General features: G+C 36.9%; 1 protein-coding gene across 1 annotated transcript; it reads right to left on the bottom strand.

Annotated features, from left to right (window-relative positions):
• Positions 1–10,444: 10,444 nt before the first annotated feature.
• Positions 10,445–11,350, bottom strand: LOC111381966. The gene is made up of 3 exons (XM_023005810.1): positions 11,190–11,350; positions 10,925–11,147; positions 10,445–10,828 (listed from the first exon to the last, which is right to left on the bottom strand). Exons 1-3 carry the CDS (start codon positions 11,348–11,350, stop codon positions 10,445–10,447), a joined length of 768 nt encoding a protein of 255 aa, XP_022861578.1.
• Positions 11,351–22,348: the final 10,998 nt, after the last annotated feature.

The following is a 22,348-nucleotide window of genomic DNA, read 5'->3' on the forward strand; positions in this document are numbered from 1 at the left end:
ATCATGTGTGCCTTCTAAAAAGATCTTTATATGGCCTAAAACAATCACCTAGGCAATGGTACAAGAGGTTTGATAACTTAGTGTCATCTGCTGATTTTTATAAAAAGTTCTTTTGATCATTGTCTTTATCTCAAAATGGGTGAAATAATTGTGTGATTGTGTATCTGCTTTTGTATGTGGATGATATGTTATTAATAGGCGAAAAGATCAGTGATATAAATGACATTAAAAGGTGCTGAATTTGAAATGAAAGACTTAGGGTATGCTAGAAGAATTTTGGGAATGGACATTAAAAGAAATAGATCCCAACAGTTACTCATTTTAACGTAATCTATGTGAAAAAGGTGTTATCAAACTTTCTTATGCATGATTCCAAGTGAATTATATTGCTCCCTTGTATGTCATTTCAAACTTCATAACGATCAATGCCCACATGACGAATCTGACATCAAATACACGCAAAAAGTTCCATATACAAATGTAGTTGGACCTGTTATGTATACCATGGTATGCACTAGACCTAATTTTACTCGTGCTATAAGTACTTTGAGTAGATTTATGGCTAATCCTAGTCTTGGACAATGTTCTGCTATGAAACGGTTACTAAGATACTTAAAAGGATCCACTGATCTAGGTTGTGTTTTAAACCTAGTAAAATGGAAGATTCTTTAAAGGGATTTGTAGATTCTGATTATGCAAGAGATAGGGATAACATGAAATCAATTACCTCTTACATGTTTACTTTGTGTAATACTCTTATAAGTTGAAAATCTCAATTGTAATCCATTTTAGCCTTATCCACCATAGAAGCTGAGCATGTGGCTACTACTAAAGCCATTAAAGAGGCTTTATGCCTTAAAGGTTTGTTAAGTGAGGTAAATGAAATTGTTAATCCTGTTGTGGTTTATTCGAATAGTCAAAGTGCCATCCATTTATGCAAAAACCCTATTTTTCATGAAAGAATTAAGCATATAAATGTTAGGATGCACTTTATTAGAGAAATAATCCAAAAGGAATCCATATTACTTGAGAAAATCCCAACTCAATTTAATCCAGCTGACACGGGACCAAGGTACTTCCTCTCAACAAGTTTAAATCATGCTTACAAATACTAAGAATTGATACTGGATAATCTTTGTGATGCTGCAAGTACAATTAAATTGGTGCCGGTGATCATGGAGAAATTTTATATCGAGTGTTTAGAGAAATTCATTGTTATGGCTTTTTTCTTGATCATTGGAATCAAGGGGGAGATTTATTGGGTTGTGATACCAAATAAGTTTGGCTCAGTCCATTGGGCAATGATGAAATTGGGCTTTGCCCATTTGCTGGCTTACTTATCCATTGCCTAATAACACTTAATGAAATTGGCCTAAACTCGTCCCTAATCTTGTATGACATGTGTGTTGCTCTGGATCGTTAAATCACCCAACTGAAATCAAAGATGATGAGATGGTAATATAAATACCACTTGAGTGGCTATGACTTTTCATCTATGATTTTGTTGAAGAAGCTTCTGGGTTTTCACTCTATTTTCTTCGTGTTCCTTTTCATTCCTTTAGTCTTCTTCTTCGTGTACTTTGTGTAAATCCTTTGAACTTCTAGTTTTGGGGTGTTAATCTGTGTGCTGAGTATTGTTTATTATTCGATTAAAGGTTGAGAAGTTGAAATTAGAGTTAGGGCTGATTTTTTGGTCCATTGTAGTAGCTTCCTCTATTCAATCTGTTTGGGGTTTAGGTTTGAGGAGTTTTTGTTTTGTACAGAAGGGTAAAATGATGTTCTTAGTCCAAAACCATTTGAATCTTGATGCTAATGTTCATTTCTATATTTTGTGTTTTCGATGTCTTTTGGTTTTGAGCTGTAAAATGTTCAATGCCTAGACATGAAAGGTTCCGCCATTGGCATTTAGAATACTAGTCATTCTTTATTTCTTGACGTATTTTATTATGAAAATGAAACTATTAACAATGTAATCAATACTTCAAAACTTTACCATATTATAAGCATAGAAAACAAAATGTATAAAATGGATTAATTTAAATCCCACTTATCTATGCCACTATAGACTTAGTCATGTAAATGAGGTACGTATATCCAAGTTAAATAAGGATGAATATTTAGACTCATTTAATAATGAATCATACGATACAATTTTTACCCATTAGGTAAAACGATCAAGTTAGCTTTTGCTATAGAAAAAAAATGAAATGGTTGCTAATTTAATAAGCTTAATACATTCGGACGTTTGAGCGTCCATGCCATTCACTTTCAAAGGTGATTTTTCTTATTTCATCACATTCTGTCACTGATTACCATTTTAGGTACAGTTATGTGTACGTGATGAAATTCATGTTCTAAAATCTTTGGAAAGTTTAGAGAATTTAAAAATGAAGAAGAAAAATAAATAAGAAAAAAATATTGTAACACTAAAATCTGATCGGCGTGAAAAATATTTAGTGTTGCATCTAAAGATTATCTTAAAAATAAGATTCTAGTAGTGTACTCCACCATCTACACAAGAGCTTAATGTTGTATATGAAATGAGAATGCACATACTATTAAAAATGGTAAGATCAATGATTAACTATGAAAAGCTTTGATGCTACTGCAATAATTCATTTTTTAATAGTTTTTAGATGATTAATCAATCACGCCAGATTATTCTATGTATTGAATGCCACAATCAATAATATGAAAACAATAAACAACACAAAATATATTGAGAGAAAATTCAAACTGTGTAAAAACTCTAGAACCAAGCCAGTAACCTCCACTATAAACCATGTGAACTTATAGTATGATCCAACTTACAAAACACACTAGACTCGCTGATCTAACACCTGCAATCTCCGAAACCGATTAGAACGTGCTTCACTCACACCTATTCTTGATCTTTTGGAATTGGCTATCTCCCGTGGATCACCAAGAGCGCCTTGTTCTTGTACTCTTCATATACTTCTAGTCCAACTTCCATCTATCTTCAGCAATCTTTGAAAGTTATTAAGAAAGCACCTTCTTGTATATGTATAGAAAGTGGGTGTTTTCGATTATATGAATTTGATGTTTTCCTAAAGATGTAATTTTATGAACTCAAGAATCAAATGGTTAATCTAAGGCTAGATTGTGCTCTTAAATCTTTGAATTATGTTATGAAAGAGAAATATAATAAATATGCACACCAAAAATGTATTAGGGCTTGGATATGTATACTAAAAGGCAATTAGTTAGTATGGGTTGAATAAAATTCTTGAAAAACGCGAACTAAGGTTTTGCACGTAACACCGATGCTCAAGCGCAAGCCAACCACAGGTGAGCAATAGGTGTGTCACTTGAGTGAAAGCTGAGCGACATGTGAGCGACAATGTTTCTGTTTTTTCACTTGAGGATCAAATAAGTGATAGGCTAGCGTAAATCCAACGACTCTTTTCTCCTTATTCCAAATTTGAACCCTAATTTACCTGTTTCATCTATACAACATTTTAATTGTCTCATTGACTTTTACAATTTTTTATATTAGTCATTTTGTCCAATATATTAAAATCCTAACAAATTCCCACTTTGGCATTCTGTAATAAATCTATACAATACAAGTCATGGAAGTAAAATCAAACTATTCTAGACGAACCCAAACTAAAAGTCCGTCTCTTGCATTCCTTGTTAAACATATTTCCTGAAATCAACGACTCAAATACCATGTATAAAAGCATGTGATATAGGAAATATACCAATTAAAATACATTATCATAAATATGCTAGTTGGATTGGGAGGTAATACTAATATTAATCAAAACACCAACTAAAATATTAATATCACCAAATATTAAAAAAATAAAAAAAATAAAACGCAAAAAAGCTATGCATTATGATATGAAATGCCACGAATGAAAAGTACAATTATCCATTCTCTTTACAATCATCTCTTCGCCTTGCTGCAAACTACAAACCCTCTTTATAATCAAAACTCTATCCCTCTTTGAATATCAATACATAATAATTCAAAGATGATGTTGATAGCATGTACAAGCATAATCAATTATCAATAAACTTTCCAAATACTCAATTCAAGCTAAAATTGTGTAAATTGTGTAAGTAACTCATGTGTGTAAAGTGTCATTAATCCTTTGTGAATAGGATTCCAAACCATAATTTTGTGAAAATGACATGCAAAACATCACCGTTAGTAAGTTTTTCCCTTTACTTATTGATGCGAACCCCGTAGCAACGTTGACTACGAAACCCACAACAAGATTGACGAACCCAAGAAAGTCAAATTAATCCAAGAGTTTAGGATTAACCCAAAAGAAAGTTGAACCAAAAAATCCAACAAGAACGACGCTTGAAAGACCACTTGATCACGCAATCCAAGAATTAAATCCAATTATTTGAACGCCACAAGCTAACACTTGATAAGTTCGAAGTTGTTCAATGAAGAACGATGAAGAGCAGACAATACGCCTCTCTTTTAATTCAATATCAATAATGTCAAATGTTTTTAACAATTGACTAGAAACTCCTATTTATACTAAACCTAAAAACTAGGTAAAAATCGTGCAAAAATCGATCATAATCCCCAGAATATGGAAAAGAATCAAAATCTAACAAAATATGGAAAATTGCCAAAATTGGAAAATTCGCCAAATTTTTGGTCCATGCGGTCGCATGGTTCAACCAAAAATTCATCTTGAGTTTCGGCATGCCTCCATGTGGCCGCATGGTGTTTTAACTGTGCGGTCGCACAGGCTTGTTTTCAACCTTCGGTTTCATCGCTTAATAACAAATTGATCCAAGTTGATTCGGCCTCCGACCCAAACATGAAAGTTGCTCCATTTTGAGTCCCAAACATGGTTCCATCAATGGTTTCTTGAACGAGAAATCCCATCGCTTGTTTCACTTGCTTTCTCCTTGATCGTGTCATTGGCCCCTCATCGACTATCAACGGATCTCGTCTCGTACTCGCCTTCGTCGGGCTCGACTCCTGGATTATATCATCCCCTCTCTCTTCAAAAGGATTCATCCTCGAATCTAAAACAGCATCAAACAGAGAGAGATCAGATACATTAAAAGTAGCCAAAAAATTGTACTCACCTGGAAGGTCCAACTTGTAAGCATTGTCGTTCATCTTCTCAATCACTTGAAATGGTCCATCGACCATCGGTTGCAACTTGGACTTCCTTAGTACATAAAAATCTAGCCTAGCATAGATAAAATATAAGAATACATTAGATTTTGAAGAAAGAACATCATAGGGTTATGAATACTTGATAAATCTTGAAAATCCTTGTGCAATTCTTCGTTACTTGTGCTGAAAATCCTCTCCAAAATGTAGTTTCTTGCCTCCCAATCCATTCTCCCCTTTTTTTCTAATGGATTTGTGTATTTATATCGCGTTTAGATCAGATTTCCATAAGAATTTCATCGCGAATAGGAATCTGCAGAATCGCCCCCAAAATAGACCACATAGGCATAACCTATGCGACCGCATAGGTTTATAAAATTTGGCATATTAATTCCCTGCCTTGGTGTTAGCGACGACATAGGGGTTTCTATTATGCGACCGCATAGTAAAACAAACTTTCAAATTATGTTATGTTGGTCCTCAAACTTTATTTCTCCACTTCTTGACCTCCTTTCATGTTTCTAGTTGTTCCAATGTTCCATTATAATCTCCAATTGGTACTTAGCTCGATCAATTGCTTGATGTGTCCATCGGATCAACTTTCAAATAATTTCACTTTGATCCATGAACTTTTACTTTGTTCCAATTTAGTCCTTTTTCGCCTCTTTTCTTGTGAATTTCACCATGTTCATTAGTATGTCCTACGATACGCAAATTAACAGAAATTAAATCACAATTTCAATGTTTTGCTCTTAATTACGTCATGTTTGTGAATTAAATAATTGTGTAAAAATACACTTATCAAACTCCCCAAACTTGAACTATTGTTTGTCCTCAAACAAGATAGTGACTTAACTCTACACAAACATGGCTTAATAACCTGTCGTATCTTAGTATTAGACTAAGTGTTAGGCTTCAATAAAATTTGATCAGTGCAAAAATGAAATCAAGCTTTACTCGTTAAATGCATACCCAACGTATGTTTGAAATCATGCGAACATATCAAATTTATGATGCGGTGAGTCCCATGCCAGAGTGGTCAAATATGTTCTTGCTTCTCTACACAACCTCCCTAAATTTATTCTTTTCACTCAATTATCTCGAGGTTGTGTTTTAAAGCTAGGAGGTTAGGTAACTATAGTCCTTACCCTCTCTTAGTCCGGATTGATTTTGCTATCATAAGTTCACATGTCAACAAGTAAGGGCTCTCCCAAATTTAATTGCTTCAATCCTTAAGATTAAACTAAGTTGCTTACCTCGCATTGAAGGTGTAGTTTTATCAACCAAATGTCCAAAGGCTTTTTTCATGCCTTTTTTCTTTTCTTTTTTTTATGCCACCTTCTAATTTGCTTTCTATATAACCCCTGTAGTGAGCTTTTGGCTGGTGACTCTCAGACCAGTTGGTCTTAGGGCACCAGTTTTTAAATCTTTGCGGGCTTATTTACTCGAGTTATAAAGGCTTGATCAGATGACTTTTTATTAACTTTTTCCCTTCTTGCTTTCTATATGACTCCTGTAGTGAGCTTTTGGCAAGTGAATCTCAGACCAGTTGGCCTTAGGGCACTAGGTTTGAAGATACCCTTACAGCCTTACTTGCTCGAGTCATAAAGGCTTGGAATGAAGTATCATGTTCACACAAATTAATTTTTTATGCCCTTTATTATTTTTCTAGACATTTAGTCTCCAAAACCAACCCCCAATTTAAAACTTTCACCTAATCTTCACCTGACTGGTCTAGGTAATCCACACACTAGAATTCATCGGAGCCCTCCTCTTATCTCAATGCTCCCTTATGCTTGCTCAACCATTTCCAAATTGCCTCACAATAATTTATGGTGTAATTCAATAGAAGGTTATCGCTTACTTCCTACTTTATACTCAAAACTCAGTCACTCACCTAACATGTCAAGCATGAGTGTCATTCATAGAGAATGTCAAGTATTGCATCACAAGTATTGGTTAATCTATTCAGCACCATATCCACAGTTTTGTAAGTTACACCAGTCCAATATTTACATCATAGACGGCAAGACTATCAAGCCCACACAAGCACTCACGAAAGGAAATAAAGTAAATTGGATAAAATGCACAATTTTAAATTTATTTATTTTTTTTTTTTTGTAACACTCCTCAAGCACACAACATGTAAAAAATAAAACATATATGCTGAAGAGATACAAATATTGATGAATTTATACAAAGTGATGTAAAGATGTCCAAAATTATGTCACCCCAAACGTAGTTAATACATTGTCCTCAATGAATAATTAACAAAGGTTAAAAGACATAATTGAAGGACAGTTTCACAAAAATCAAAAGTAGTAGACAATACTCCCATGATCTTTATGGAGGTGGTGGTGGGAAGATGTTTCCTGATGTACCATCGTCTAGAGGTGGAGATAGGCCCGCTAAAATCTCTCTCATCATTGCTGACTGCTACGCCATCTCATCTTGGATTCTGCCAACACGTGTCTCCATACAGCCCAGATCTTCCCAAGTCTCATTCACTCGTATCTGGATGCCATCCACTCAGTCCACATATATACTCAGTTGACCGTTCATAGTTTCCATCTCCCTTCTGGCTGCCTGGGAATCCAGGTGAGCTGCTCGTGCCATATTAGTGGCGATGCGGATGTCACATCGGGCTATCTGTATGTCAGTCGTCAAAGCCCCCATAGCTTGTTGGAGACCCTGTATGTCGTGGCTCGTTCCCGTGGTGGTGGCGAATATCTAACGCCACAATTATGTATCCACCTCACTCTGTGGTGGTGGAGATTGTGGCATCTCTTGATCTGCATGCACCTGACCCTACTCTTCCTGCTGCATATGGCGCTCATTCTCTTGCTTTTTCTTGTGCTTTATCCTTGCTCTGTCTTGAGCTTCCAGTGTACTGTGCTTTAGGGGGCTGGGTTTAGCAAGTGCCTCTCCTGGTGTGATATTGATGCCAGCAGCCATGCATATGCCGGAGATGAGGCTGGGAAAAATCATTGAACTGTGCCTATCTCCCAAAGTACCCACATGATGGATCTGATTATAGTAGAGAGTGGCGAGATCAATCTTATTTCCTCGCACCAAGTGATAGAGAACCCAGCTGTGGGATCTGTGAATGTGGTCCTATGCGAGGTCAGCTCAATGTTATGACACATAAATAGCCACAAGATGGCTATAGAAGGTGTCGCTCAATCTGGTGCCATGCAGTGGTGGGGAGTGGCCATGTATTTTGTTGTCTAATAGGATCTCTACCACTTCATTCCAATTGAAATCGCTTGGGATCGGGGTTATGTTGTCCCACGTGAGCTGATAGTAGTCCTAAATAATCTCTGGTGAGAACATAATCCACTGTCCCCTGACCCATGTCTGATGCAAGTGGTCGGACCCTGGTGTGTCAATCTTTACATTGAAATTTGTGTAGAATACTTCCACCAATGATTCATAGATCCGATGTGGCTGCTCTACTACTTTTGCCCACCCATAGTGATCCACCAAAGTGATCAACTCAAAACCTGGAAAATCCTCTAATTTTACTCCCCGCTCTGGTATTACTATCCACCGACTCATAATGCTTTCATAGTGGGCTGCTGTCCTGGAATTCAAAAATCTTTGTATCTCTCCTTCAAGAATTCGAGTACAGGCTGTTGCGAAAGATGAGCCAACTTTTTCTTTCCCTTTTGAGGTTCATTTTGGAGGCATCCTGCAAAGTTGTAAAATAATATTCATTAGGTTTCATGTTGACATCCAAGGCATGGAATAAGGAAAACAAGGCATATATTGTCCAAATCCCCCAAACTTGCTTCAAAATACATGTGTATGAAATTGGTATGGAAAATGCATGAAATATGTCCCAATATAGGGATATCGTGTCAAGATAAGAATGTACCAACAAGACTTAGCCCAAAAACAAGCAAATTGAATAATATAACCTATGACTATGTAAGGACTTTCAAGTATAGGCATCATCGAGAAAATTCAAAATTTTCCCGAGCAACCTCTAGGCATATGAAAGCTTTCATATTGTTCCATCATGTGTTCAAATTTCAGGGCAATCGGAGGTCATTTGGTGAGGTAATTTAAGGTGCAAAGTGTGTGACGTAGGGTGCTGTGACCTAGCCATGATGTGCATTGCGTGTTGATGTGGGGTGTTGGTGTTTTCCAATTCAAATTCTATGGTAATTCCTCACAAATAGGTAATCCAATTCAATCTTCAATCACATGTCATGCTAGATTCACAAGAATGCAATAAAATTTTAACTTAGGCTTTTATCGAACACATGGTGTGCACAATCTGAAAGTTATAGGAATTGAAGAAACTGGTGAATGGAATTAATCCATAGAGCACAAAACACAATCAAATTCGTAAACCAACATCTACCTAAGCTCATTCTCCTCAATTTACAAAAACAAATTGAAAATAACCTCACACCGAGCATAAAGACGTGAAAGGGGACGAGAGTCATACCTTTGAATATTGTTAGTGTTGTGTTTTTGTGGTTGTTCCCAAGTGCTTGATTGTTGTTGTGTGAAATTAGGATAATCTAATGTGACTTGGCTTGAATTTGGATGTGAAATTGGAGGAATTTTGGGTCTAGGGTTCGTGTATAATTTGGGGAAGAATGAGAGTTGAGAGACCAAGTTACTGGTTAAAACTCGTAACTGGCCTCTTCTATGCGGCTGCATAGAATATTTCTATACGGTCGGATAGAACAAATAATCTGGCCCCTTATTTTCTATGATGAGTCTATGCGACAGCAAACACTATATGCCTATGCGACATCATAGACATAATCAGACCCATTATTTTTTTTTTTAAAGACTAAATGCACGTGGAAAATTTTTAAGAGCGCAATTGATTCCCTATATTCGACCTTGACCAAAATTCCCCCCAAATTCTTGGGTTTCAACTTGTGGCTTCGAAATGGCATTTCATCGTCCCCCAACATTTATCAAAACACATTAGACCATATGGGGCACGTGTAGGTCATTGACTTAGTTCCAAAATTACTTTTTAAAATTGAAGTCACCCTTTGATCCTCGAAGTACTTAAAAAAAACACACTTTCTACCTTGAAATGCGTGATGCTCACATCCAATCACCTAAACACTAAATCAATCATTCCTAACTTGTGCTCGATGAATAGGGACCCGTGTGGGTAGTGCTTAGACTCGATCGACATGCATGGATGATCGATGACCTAAACCTAAAAAATATCAAACGTGAAAATCAAAATTTCCTAAGCTAATGCCAAAATTAAAATTAATGAAAAGGATACAGTGGGTTGCCTCCCACACAGTGCTAGTTTATAGTCGTTAGCTTGATTTTCCCGTAGCTGCTTCATTCTGGTGTCCCGAGTTGAACGGTGGACTTTTGCTTACAGAAATCACCACTCCAGTAGTGTCTCAGCCTTTCCCCGTTAACTGTGAAAGTACCCTTAGTTTCATGGCTGACTTCTATAGCCCCGTATGGTAACACCTTAGTGACTGTATAGGGACCCGACCACCCTGTCCTTAATTTTCTCGGGAAGAGCTTGAGTCTAGAGTTGTACGATAGCACTTTCTGCCCCACTTCAAACTCTCGCCTCTGAATATGCATGTCATGCCACTTCTTGGTTCGCTCTTTGTAGAGCCTTGCGTTTTCATATGCGTCTATCCGAAATTCATCTAACTCATTCAGTTGCAACGATCTCTTTTCACCGATGGCTTTCAAATCCATGTTTAACTGTTTCATAGCCCAATATGCCTAGTGTTCTATCTTTAGTAGCAGGTGGGATGCTTTCCCAAAAATTAGGCGGTATGGAGATATCCCTATCGGTACCTTGAGTGCTGTCCTATAAGCCCACAAAGCGTCATCCAACTTTTTAGACCAGTCCTTTCGAGATGAATTCATTGTAACCTCAAGTATTCTTTTCAATTGTCGATTAGAAACTTTAACTTGGCCACTAGTCTGTGGATGATATGGAGTAGCTACACGATGTTTAACGCCATATTTATTCAACAACTGCTCAAACTGGCGATTGCAAAAGTGCTTTCCCTCGTCGCTGATTATAGCCCGTGGTGTGCCATATCAGGTGAAAATGTACTTCTTCATGAACCCAACTACGGCCTTCACGCCATTTGTTGGCAATGCAACTGCTTCTACCCATTTGGATACATAGTCTACTGCTACCAAGATATATTGATTTGAGAAGGACAGGGAAAAAGGTCCCATGAAATCAATCCCCCAGACGTCACATATCTCCATTTCCAAAATGTTGTTCAATGGCATTTCATTCCTTATCGAGGTATTTCCAGTACGCTGACACCTATCGCACCTCTTCACAAATTTAAAAGCATTTCTAAACAATGTAGGCCAATAGAAACCTGACTGTAAAATCGTAGCGGCACTCTTTGAAGCTCTCAAGTGCCCCGCATATGCAGATGAATGGCAATGCTCAAGGATCTCAGGTACTTCTTCTTCAGGTATACACCTCCTTACTATCTGATCAGCCCCTCCCCTGTAGAGAATCGGATCTTCCCAAAAGTAGTAATTTAGTTCAGTAAAGAACTTTTTCCTCTGGTGGCTTGAGTAATTTGGTGGTGCAATGGACTTGGCCAAGTAATTAACAATGTCCGCATACCAAGGTGCTTATTCTATGCTCAACATCTGCTCATCTGGGAAATTTTCATTGATATCCACTAATTCTTCTGTTTCCCCAGACTCCTATCGAGGCAGGTGATCTGCTACCATATTTTCACTGCCCTTTTTGTCTCTGATTTCAATGGCAAATTCTTGTAGCAACAATATCCATCAGATCAATCTCGTCTTCGTATCTTTCTTTGTTAGCAGATACTTCACTACAACATGATCTATGAAAACGATGACCTTAGATCCCACATGATATGATCTAAACTTGTCGAATGCATATACAACGACCAAAAGCTCCTTTTCAGTGGTAGCGTAATTGATCTGGGCATCATTTAGGGTTCTGCTTGCATAGTAGATCATGTGAAAAACCTCATTTCTTTGCCATCCCAATACTGCACCCATGGTGTGATCACTGGCGTCACACATTAGTTCAAAGGGTAATTCCCAATCTGGTGTTACAATTACTGGTATTGACGTGAGTTTTTCCTTCAAAGTGGTGAAAGCTGTTAGGCATTCCTCATTAAATTGAAAAGGTACGTCTTTCATCCGTAGATTGTACAGCGGCTTAGTGATTTTCAAAAAATCCTTTACGAATCTCCTATAAAATCCCAAATGTCCTAAGAAACTGCGGACCCCTTTAACTAATGTTGGTGGCGGTAGCTTCTCAATAACCTAAATTTTCACTTTGTCCACCTCAATTCCTTTTGCTGAGACCTGATGTCCAAGTACAATTCCTTTCTGTACCATAAAGTGGCATTTTTTCCAATTCAGAACTAAGTTAGTCTCCCTGCATCTCTGTCAGACCAGATTTAAATGCTTCAAGCATTCATCAAATGACGATCCAAAAACTGAGAAATTGTCCATGAACACCTTTATGAATCTTTCAATCATATCAGAGAATATTGCCATTATGCATCTTTGAAATGTAGCCAAAGCGTTGCACAAACCAAATGGCATCCTATGGTAGACAAAAGTACCGTAGGGGCAAATGAACGTGGTCTTCTCCTGATCTTCTGGCACAACTGGTATCTGGTTGAAGCCCGAGTATCCATCAAGAAAACAATAGTGTGAATGCACTGCCAACCTTTCTAGCGTCTTATCAATAAACGAGAGTGGAAAATGGTCCTTTCGTGTAACTGTATTGAGTTTGCGATAATTAATGCAAACCCTCCATCTCGTTACAGTTCTGGTAGGAAGTAGCACTTTTCTCTTTTTGCACCACTGTGATTCCCCCTTTCTTCAGCACAACTTGAACTGAGCTGATCCATGCACTGTCTAAAATTGGGTATATAATGCTGATATCCAGTAATTTCAATACCTCTGCCCTGACCACTTTCTTCATGTTTGGATTCAGTCTTCTCTGCCCTTCTATACTTGGCTTACAATTCTCCTCCATGAGAATTTTGTGCATACATAGTGAAGGACTGATCCCTTTAATGTCAGCTATCATCCACCCAATCACTGTCTTATTTTCTGTGAGTACCCTAAGCAGTTTTCTTCCTCCACCTCACTAGCTATGTTTGAAATAATCACTAGGAGTTGACATGACTCTCCCAAATAAACATATCTGAGATGTGGCAGCAGTTGCTTAAGTTCCACTACTGGTGGCTACTGAATGGAAGGTAATGGTTTTGTTGTCCCTGTTCCTGGCTCCTCGAAGTGTCTCTTTCATGTGTATGGTGGGTTGGTCTCCAAAAACCTTGCACATGTCTCAATCTCAAGAAAGTCTAACTGGGCTGACTGAGAATGTGCAATACACGCCTCATAAGCATCGAATGTGCTATCAAGTAAGAATGTCTCCTGGACTACCTTATCAATGACATTGACTTGGAAACATCTATCTGATTCTAAAGAGAGTTTCATGGCTTTAAAGACATTGAATGATATTTGCTCCTCCCCCAATCTCAAAATTAATTGTCCCCTGCATTTTTTCTGAAAATATAATTATGAAATTACATCTAGCAGTCAACGAGCCAAGTCTTGTTGGATCAAATCAACACTTGATGATTTAATTATCAAATTATTGTCAATCATAAAAAGTTTTCAGAGAAAGAAGTTGAAAATTCAGCTAAAATAAAATATCCTTGCCTGTGCTTGAGAGTACGTATAACATATCTGAGATGTGGCAGCAGTTGCTTAAGTTCCACTACTGGTGGCTACTAAATGGAAGGTAATGGTTTTGTTGTCCCTGTTCCTGGCTCCTCGAAGTGTCTCTTTCATGTGTATGGTGGGTTGGTCTCCAAAAACCTTGCACATGTCTCAATCTCAAGAAAGTCTAACTGGGCTGACTGAGAATGTGCAATACACGCCTCATAAGCATCGAATGTGCTATCAAGTAAGAATGTCTCCTCGACTACCTTATCAATGACATTGACTTGGAAACATCTATCTGATTCTAAAGAGAGTTTCCTGGCTTTAAAGACATTGAATGATATTTGCTCCTCCCCCAATCTCAAAATTAATTGTCCCCTGCATTTTTTCTGAAAATATAATTATGAAATTACATCTAGCAGTCAACGAGCCAAGTCTTGTTGGATCAAATCAACACTTGATGATTTAATTATCAAATTATTGTCAATCATAAAAAGTTTTCAGAGAAAGAAGTTGAAAATTCAGCTAAAATAAAATATCCTTGCCTGTGCTTGAGAGTACACATTATTTATTACAACTGCATAGTAGATCATGTGAAAAACCTCATTTCTTTGCCATCCCAATACTGCACCCATGGTGTGATCACTGGCGTCACACATTAGTTCAAAGGGTAATTCCCAATCTGGTGTTACAATTACTGGTGTTAACGTGAGTTTTTCCTTCAAAGTGTTGAAAGCTGTTAGGCATTCCTTATTAAATTGAAAAGGTACGTCTTTCATTCGTAGATTGTACAGCGGCTTAGTGATTTTCAAAAAATCCTTTACGAATCTCCTATAAAATCCCAAATGTCCTAAGAAACTGCGGACCCCTTTAACTAATGTTGGTGGCGGTAGCTTCTCAATAACCTAAATTTTCACTTTGTCCACCTCAATTCCTTTTGCTGAGACCTGATGTCCAAGTACAATTCCTTTCTGTACCATAAAGTGGCATTTTTTCCAATTCAGAACTAAGTTAGTCTCCCTGCATCTCTGTCAGACCAGATTTAAATGCTTCAAGCATTCATCAAATGACGATCCAAAAACTGAGAAATTGTCCATGAACACCTTTATGAATCTTTCAATCATATCAGAGAATATTGCCATTATGCATCTTTGAAATGTAGCCAAAGCGTTGCACAAACCAAATGGCATCCTATGGTAGACAAAAGTACCGTAGGGGCAAATGAACGTGGTCTTCTCCTGATCTTCTGGCACAACTGGTATCTGGTTGAAGCCCGAGTATCCATCAAGAAAACAATAGTGTGAATGCACTGCCAACCTTTCTAGCGTCTTATCAATAAACGAGAGTGGAAAATGGTCCTTTCGTGTAACTGTATTGAGTTTGCGATAATTAATGCAAACCCTCCATCTCGTTACAGTTCTGGTAGGAAGTAGCACTTTTCTCTTTTTGCACCACTGTGATTCCCCCTTTCTTCAGCACAACTTGAACTGAGCTGATCCATGCACTGTCTAAAATTGGGTATATAATGCTGATATCCAGTAATTTCAATACCTCTGCCCTGACCACTTTCTTCATGTTTGGATTCAGTCTTCTCTGCCCTTCTATACTTGGCTTACAATTCTCCTCCATGAGAATTTTGTGCATACATAGTGAAGGACTGATCCCTTTAATGTCAGCTATCGTCCACCCAATCACTGTCTTATTTTCTGTGAGTACCCTAAGCAGTTTTCTTCCTCCACCTCACTAGCTATGTTTGAAATAATCACTAGGAGTTGACATGACTCTCCCAAATAAACATATCTGAGATGTGGCAGCAGTTGCTTAAGTTCCACTACTGGTGGCTACTGAATGGAAGGTAATGGTTTTGTTGTCCCTGTTCCTGGCTCCTCGAAGTGTCTCTTTCATGTGTATGGTGGGTTGGTCTCCAAAAACCTTGCACATGTCTCAATCTCAAGAAAGTCTAACTGGGCTGACTGAGAATGTGCAATACACGCCTCATAAGCATCGAATGTGCTATCAAGTAAGAATGTCTCCTGGACTACCTTATCAATGACATTGACTTGGAAACATCTATCTGATTCTAAAGAGAGTTTCATGGCTTTAAAGACATTGAATGATATTTGCTCCTCCCCCAATCTCAAAATTAATTGTCCCCTGCATTTTTTCTGAAAATATAATTATGAAATTACATCTAGCAGTCAACGAGCCAAGTCTTGTTGGATCAAATCAACACTTGATGATTTAATTATCAAATTATTGTCAATCATAAAAAGTTTTCAGAGAAAGAAGTTGAAAATTCAGCTAAAATAAAATATCCTTGCCTGTGCTTGAGAGTACGTATAACATATCTGAGATGTGGCAGCAGTTGCTTAAGTTCCACTACTGGTGGCTACTAAATGGAAGGTAATGGTTTTGTTGTCCCTGTTCCTGGCTCCTCGAAGTGTCTCTTTCATGTGTATGGTGGGTTGGTCTCCAAAAACCTTGCACATGTCTCAATCTCAAGAAAGTCTAACTGGGCTGACTGAGAATGTGCAATACACGCCTCATAAGCATCGAATGTGCTATCAAGTAAGAATGTCTCCTGGACTACCTTATCAATGACATTGACTTGGAAACATCTATCTGATTCTAAAGAGAGTTTCATGGCTTTAAAGACATTGAATGATATTTGCTCCTCCCCCAATCTCAAAATTAATTGTCCCCTGCATTTTTTCTGAAAATATAATTATGAAATTACATCTAGCAGTCAACGAGCCAAGTCTTGTTGGATCAAATCAACACTTGATGATTTAATTATCAAATTATTGTCAATCATAAAAAGTTTTCAGAGAAAGAAGTTGAAAATTCAGCTAATATAAAATATCCTTGCCTGTGCTTGAGAGTACACATTATTTATTACAAATTTGTAATGTGATGCACGATGAAAGCTTCTCTTAGTATTTTTTTTTCATAAATAAAATATTTCAGAATTAGTACATTGCTCTATTGAAATCTCGCCTATTTTGCCTCCATTTTGGTTTTATTTTCTCCTGCTAATTTTTTCCCCAAAATTGACCTTTAATTTTAATCACAATTTTTGTAAAATTTAGAAGTACTATTCACTTATTAAATTCTCATTTTTTTAAAAGTTAAATAAAATAAAACTCAAATAAATTTTTTACCTTGTTAATACGAGGATGATCCAAAAAACACAATTTAATTACTCAATATTTAAGATATATTTTCAATCAAATCAGAACCGAATTTACGAATTTTTTGATTTATGATCATCCAAATTCTCTTTTACTATTTCTTCTCGCACCCAAAATAATAATAATAATGATAGAAAAAAGAATTTAATAATTCAAATAATAAAATAATGAGAACGCCACCTAGGTTGTGACATGAGCAATATAATACTTTATGGAAGAAATTTGATTCAACCAAACAAAGAAATAAATAAATAAAATAATAATAATAATAATAAGTATTTCGTTGAATGCTAAAATAATGGGAGTTGGAGATGTGTGACCATCAAGGTAGTTTAATTAAAGATTCTTTGGCACAATTTTTTCAAGTAAAATTTATTTATTTTTTTGAAAAATGTATTGCCGGAAAATGGAGCAAAATGGTGAGTTCCATAAAAAGTGTGATTGAAAATGATGGCAAATCAAAATTATTTTAGAAAAATTCATGCCATGTCTGGGCCAAAAAAAATCAATAAATCGACAAAACCAATCAAACTGAACCGACTCGGGTTGGTTCGACACGGATAATTGGTTTAGTGGTTTTCTTTTAAAAAAATCATGGTGAGTCGATTCAATCATGATTTGAAATCTCAAATCATTGGTTAATTGAACAAATCCAACACACTTACATATTCATTTTTTTTTAATTAAGAAAAATAAAAATCAAAATATAGACTCTAATCTCATAATTATATCTCAATTCCCTCCAATCTACGATGTTTTCGATTAAGTAATAGCACTGAAAATTTTTTTTCACAAGTTTATTATATTATACTTAGCATTTTTTTCATATTGATGCAATTAGACTATATAATACATAATCCGTCTCTATTAATTTGATTTTATTTGTTAATAAATAGTTCTTAATTCTTATAATATAAAATTATTTGATTATTTTAGTTCTTGTAATTTAAGTACGCTTAAAACTCGAACAATTTCTTTTTAAAAAAAATTAATTTGGACTAAAATTCAAAACCAAACCAAATCAAACCGAATTTAGTTTAAGAGTTTGAGTGAGTTGGTTTGGCTTGAAATTTGTCCGAACCAACTAATTTAGTTTTGATTTCGGTTTGGAGTCAAAACCAACTCAAACCAAACCACATCAAAGCCTCAAAATATTGCTACATTTTAAATAGTAATTTTTTCAAAAGTTCTTTTGTACAGTCTTATTTAATTTTCCACTTGGATATATCATTCTCGTACACATTATTTCTTTGTTTCTTAGACGTCTAAGAGTTGTTGACAGATTTGTAAAATGTTAAATCTATTTACGTACTAAAATAACTTTTTTTTTCCCCTCAATAAACAAAAAGTATTTTTTAACGCCAGCAGCTAAATTTTCGTGCTGAAATTTTGATAGGGTTTTGTCCCCTTAGGTGAGCTTTTGGTTGAATGTAGAAAGAAGAAATTTCTGGCGGTTTTTTGCCTAGAAAGCTCACTTCGGTTGGAAAATATTAAGATTTCAAGATTGTTGATCACAATGTTTTCCTTCATCCTAGATGGGTTGCTAGATTGGATCCCTAAGTTTTTTGATTATTTATATATTGAGACTTGAGTCATATATTACTGATTTCAACGTGGAGGTTGAGGACGTAATAGCTTATAGAAGTCAAGAAGTTCGTATGGATCATAAATTCCATGTGGACTGTTAGGCAATTTGTTGTCAAACGATCCCCCGGGCTATGATGTAACCCCGGTTCTATTATCAATCGGCCTTGACCATATGATTGATTTGTATGTCGACACAATTATCAAGACAATTCAATCCACATTCCTATGGACCGATAGAAGCAACCTATTGTTAATAGTATTGCTCACGGTTCGTCCCATTTTCTTGGAGGGCTATGGTATTAATTTGAAGCCCATTATTTTGAGTCGAGCCTTGTTTTGTCCACTAAATAAACCTAACCTAACTTACCTTGTTTGGTCACTTGCTTGGCTTATATTCTTGGCCTTTCTCTCGGCCGCCAAATGAAGAATGCCCAATCTCTCTGTGACTGCTTCTCTCGGCTTCTTCTCTTTCATATGACCTTTGTGGTTTTCTTGTGGACATATTATTGTTCTTCATCTTGTCCAACTCTTTGTGAGTATATTGTAGCAACCAGAGGTGGGATTTGGAGGTGGTATTTCGGTGTTGTCTCAACCCGTTGGTGGTGTCGATCTATTTGGTGAAACTGAGCCCGGTTTACCTTAGTATTTGCTGAAACTTGGCCCCACAACTGGTATCAGAGCGTGGGTCACCTTCTTCGGTCAGAAATCCACCAAAAACGGTGGCGTTTTTCGCGATTTTCATAGAGGAGCTGAACCTGCAATTGTGAATTTCGGCCAAACCAAGAACTTTCCGGCGAAACTAACCCCATACCCGGAACCAGCAGGCAGAGGCGTCCTTCCAGTGGGGCGCGTGGTGGCGGCGGCGAACTTCGGCGACGGCGCGTGGCGACATTTTCGGACGAACTTCCTTTGGGCAATTTGCTTATTTCAATCCCTTAAATGCACTGACACTGTTTATTTTCTGTTTCAAGTTACACAGAAAAAGTTGGACAATTTTGCCCCTGGTGGATCGACGGTTGAAACTGCATATATCTACTGAATTACTTTAGGCCAAAATTGCGACCCTAAAGCAGTAGATTCGCATCTCTCTTGATTATATGGACTCAGACACGTCCGCTCTGGTAAATTGGCTTAACCCGTTAATTTCAACATTAGCGCGTCATCGTGTGGGGTGACAGTAGGTTGTTTTGTCATTGCTTGGCAACCATTGCTTGTGCTAGAATTAAGGTTACGTGCTCTTGATTGTTTTGATTGAGTATTTGCTTTTGGGTTAAAATCAATCTAGTAATTCTTAGTGATCTGATTACTGTGAAGCTAGTTATCTGCTAGACGTATCTTTTGTTGAATTGTTACTTCCACTGCTTACTTATTCCGTTAGAAATATCGTGACCTTACCCGTCCGAACATTCCCTTGATCTAAGGCCACGAGTCTTACAAAACCTTGGAAATCTAGAACAGTGTATACTGTCTGTGACCCTAAGACTACTTTGTGTGGTTTGATTGTGGTTTGTGCATTCTTTGACTGTTGTGTAAAGATGACAACTCACAACTTTAATTTGGGAATTTTTAATAGAAATGGTGACTTTGCTATTTGGCAACAAACAATGAAGGGCATTTTAGTCCAACAAAAGGTTTCAAAAGCCATTGAAGGCAATATTTCAACTGATTTTTCATAAGAATAAAGAGAAGAAGCCAATGAGCTTGCTTATACCTCAATCATTTTACACTTGTCTAACGTCGTTTTAAGAAAGGTGGGTAAACTGAAAACCACTAAAGAACTTTGGAAAAAATTAGAAGACTTGTATTTGCTTAAGTCTACACCAAATAAACTTTACTTGCTTGAACATTTTTTCAGTTTCAAAATGGATCCTTCAAAGGATCTTGATGACAATTTACACGTGTTTAACAAATTGGTGCAAGATATAGTTAATTGTGATGAGACTGTGTCCGAAACTTATAAGGCTATAATTTTGCTCAATGCAAGCCATTAAGTATAGTAGAGACACGTTGATATCTGAAATTGTCATAGATTCCCTTAGAAGTAAAGAAATGAAAATTAGGGCTAAAAAACACGATAAGAGGAACGGTGAGGTACATATGATGCGGGATAGAACTCAATTTAGGCAAAATAGTCATGATGGATATCAAACTAGTGGCGAATCAAGTGGTAATGGATGGAAAAAGAAGAGTAAAGGTAGGTCTAGATCAAAATCTAGGACTAAGGCGAGAAAATGCTATGGTTGTGGAAACACAGGACATTTTATAAAAGACTGTCATAAGGAGAAGGGTAAGCTAGAGGTTAAGGAGAGAGATGAGGTCAATGTGTTAGCATCTACTTCCGATATAAATGGTGGTGAGGTCTATATGATTATAAGTCTCGTTGCATACACTGCTGAATTAAATCTAACTACTAATTCCCGCATGCATGAGTGAATACTTGACTCTGGTGCATCTTTTCATGTGACATCTGAAAAGAATTGATTTTATAAGTTGCATGAATATAATGTTGGGCATGTTATGCCGTGTGATAACTTTGCCTGTACTATTGCTGAAAGTGGTGACATAAACGTAAAATTTGACATAGGCTTTGTGTATAACGTTAAAGGATGTTAGATATATTCCTGAGTTGTCTAGGAATCTGATTTCAGTAGGGAGACTTGAAAAGGATGACTTTACTGGTAAAATTGGAAATGGTATGCTAAAAATGATCAGGGTGCTTTAGTTTCCATTAAGTGAATTAAGAAAAACGATATATATATTACTACCGGGGAAGTGATTAGAGGTGTGAACCCCTCTATCTCCTCTGCCAAGATTGATCACACACACACATGGCATAATAGACTTGCTCACGTAGGGGTTAAGGGACTTAAGCTACTTAACAAAAAAGGTGTTTTTGGTAATGATTGTGTGTCAGATTTGTCATTTTGTGATCATTGTGTGCTTGGTGAGTATCATAAAACTTCTTTTTCCACAAGTGTTAATAGAGCTAAAGGCATGCTCGAATATGTGTTTATTATCGATGACTACACTAGGAAAGTGTGGGTCTATCTTTTGAAGGATAAATCTAAGACCTTAAATAGTTTTAACAATTGGAAGAGACAAGTGAAAAACCAAACTGGCAAGAAAATCAAATTTTTAAGGACAGATAACGGCCTAGAATTCTGCAATAAGGAATTTGATAGTATGCGTAAAGAAAGCGGCGTAACTAGACATAAGACCGTCCTTTACACTCCTCAACAAAATGGGGTAGCAGAAAGGATGAATATGACCATACTTGATAAAGTACGTTGCATGATCATTAATTTTGGTGTTCCCAAGTCATTTTGGGGTGAGGCTGTTATGACCGCTTGTTATTTGATTAATCTGACTCATTCTGCTGTATTGAATGGTGACACTCCACTTGAGAGATGGTCAGGTCAACTAAGTGATTACTCGATGCTTAGAACTTTTGGTTGTACAATTTTTTCTCATCAAAGTAAGGGTAAGCTGGAACCTAGAGCTAGGAAGTGTGTCTTTCAAGGATACCCCGAGGGTGTTAAGGGTTATAGGTTATGGGATAGAGCCAAAAAGGGGTTAAGATCATCATAAGTAGGGATGTCACGTTTAACGAGAATGAGATGCCGTTTATTAAAGGGGAAACTGAACCTGAAAGTGAAGCTGAACCAGGTGAAGAGAGAGATCAGTTTAAGGTGGAGTTAGGAAAACTCAATCCACTTGCCCCTACTGCTTCAAATGAGGTGGAGAC

Source organism: Olea europaea, unplaced genomic scaffold (assembly GCF_002742605.1).
Source record: "Olea europaea var. sylvestris unplaced genomic scaffold, O_europaea_v1 scaffold2411, whole genome shotgun sequence".
Classification (NCBI taxonomy): domain Eukaryota; kingdom Viridiplantae; phylum Streptophyta; class Magnoliopsida; order Lamiales; family Oleaceae; genus Olea; species Olea europaea.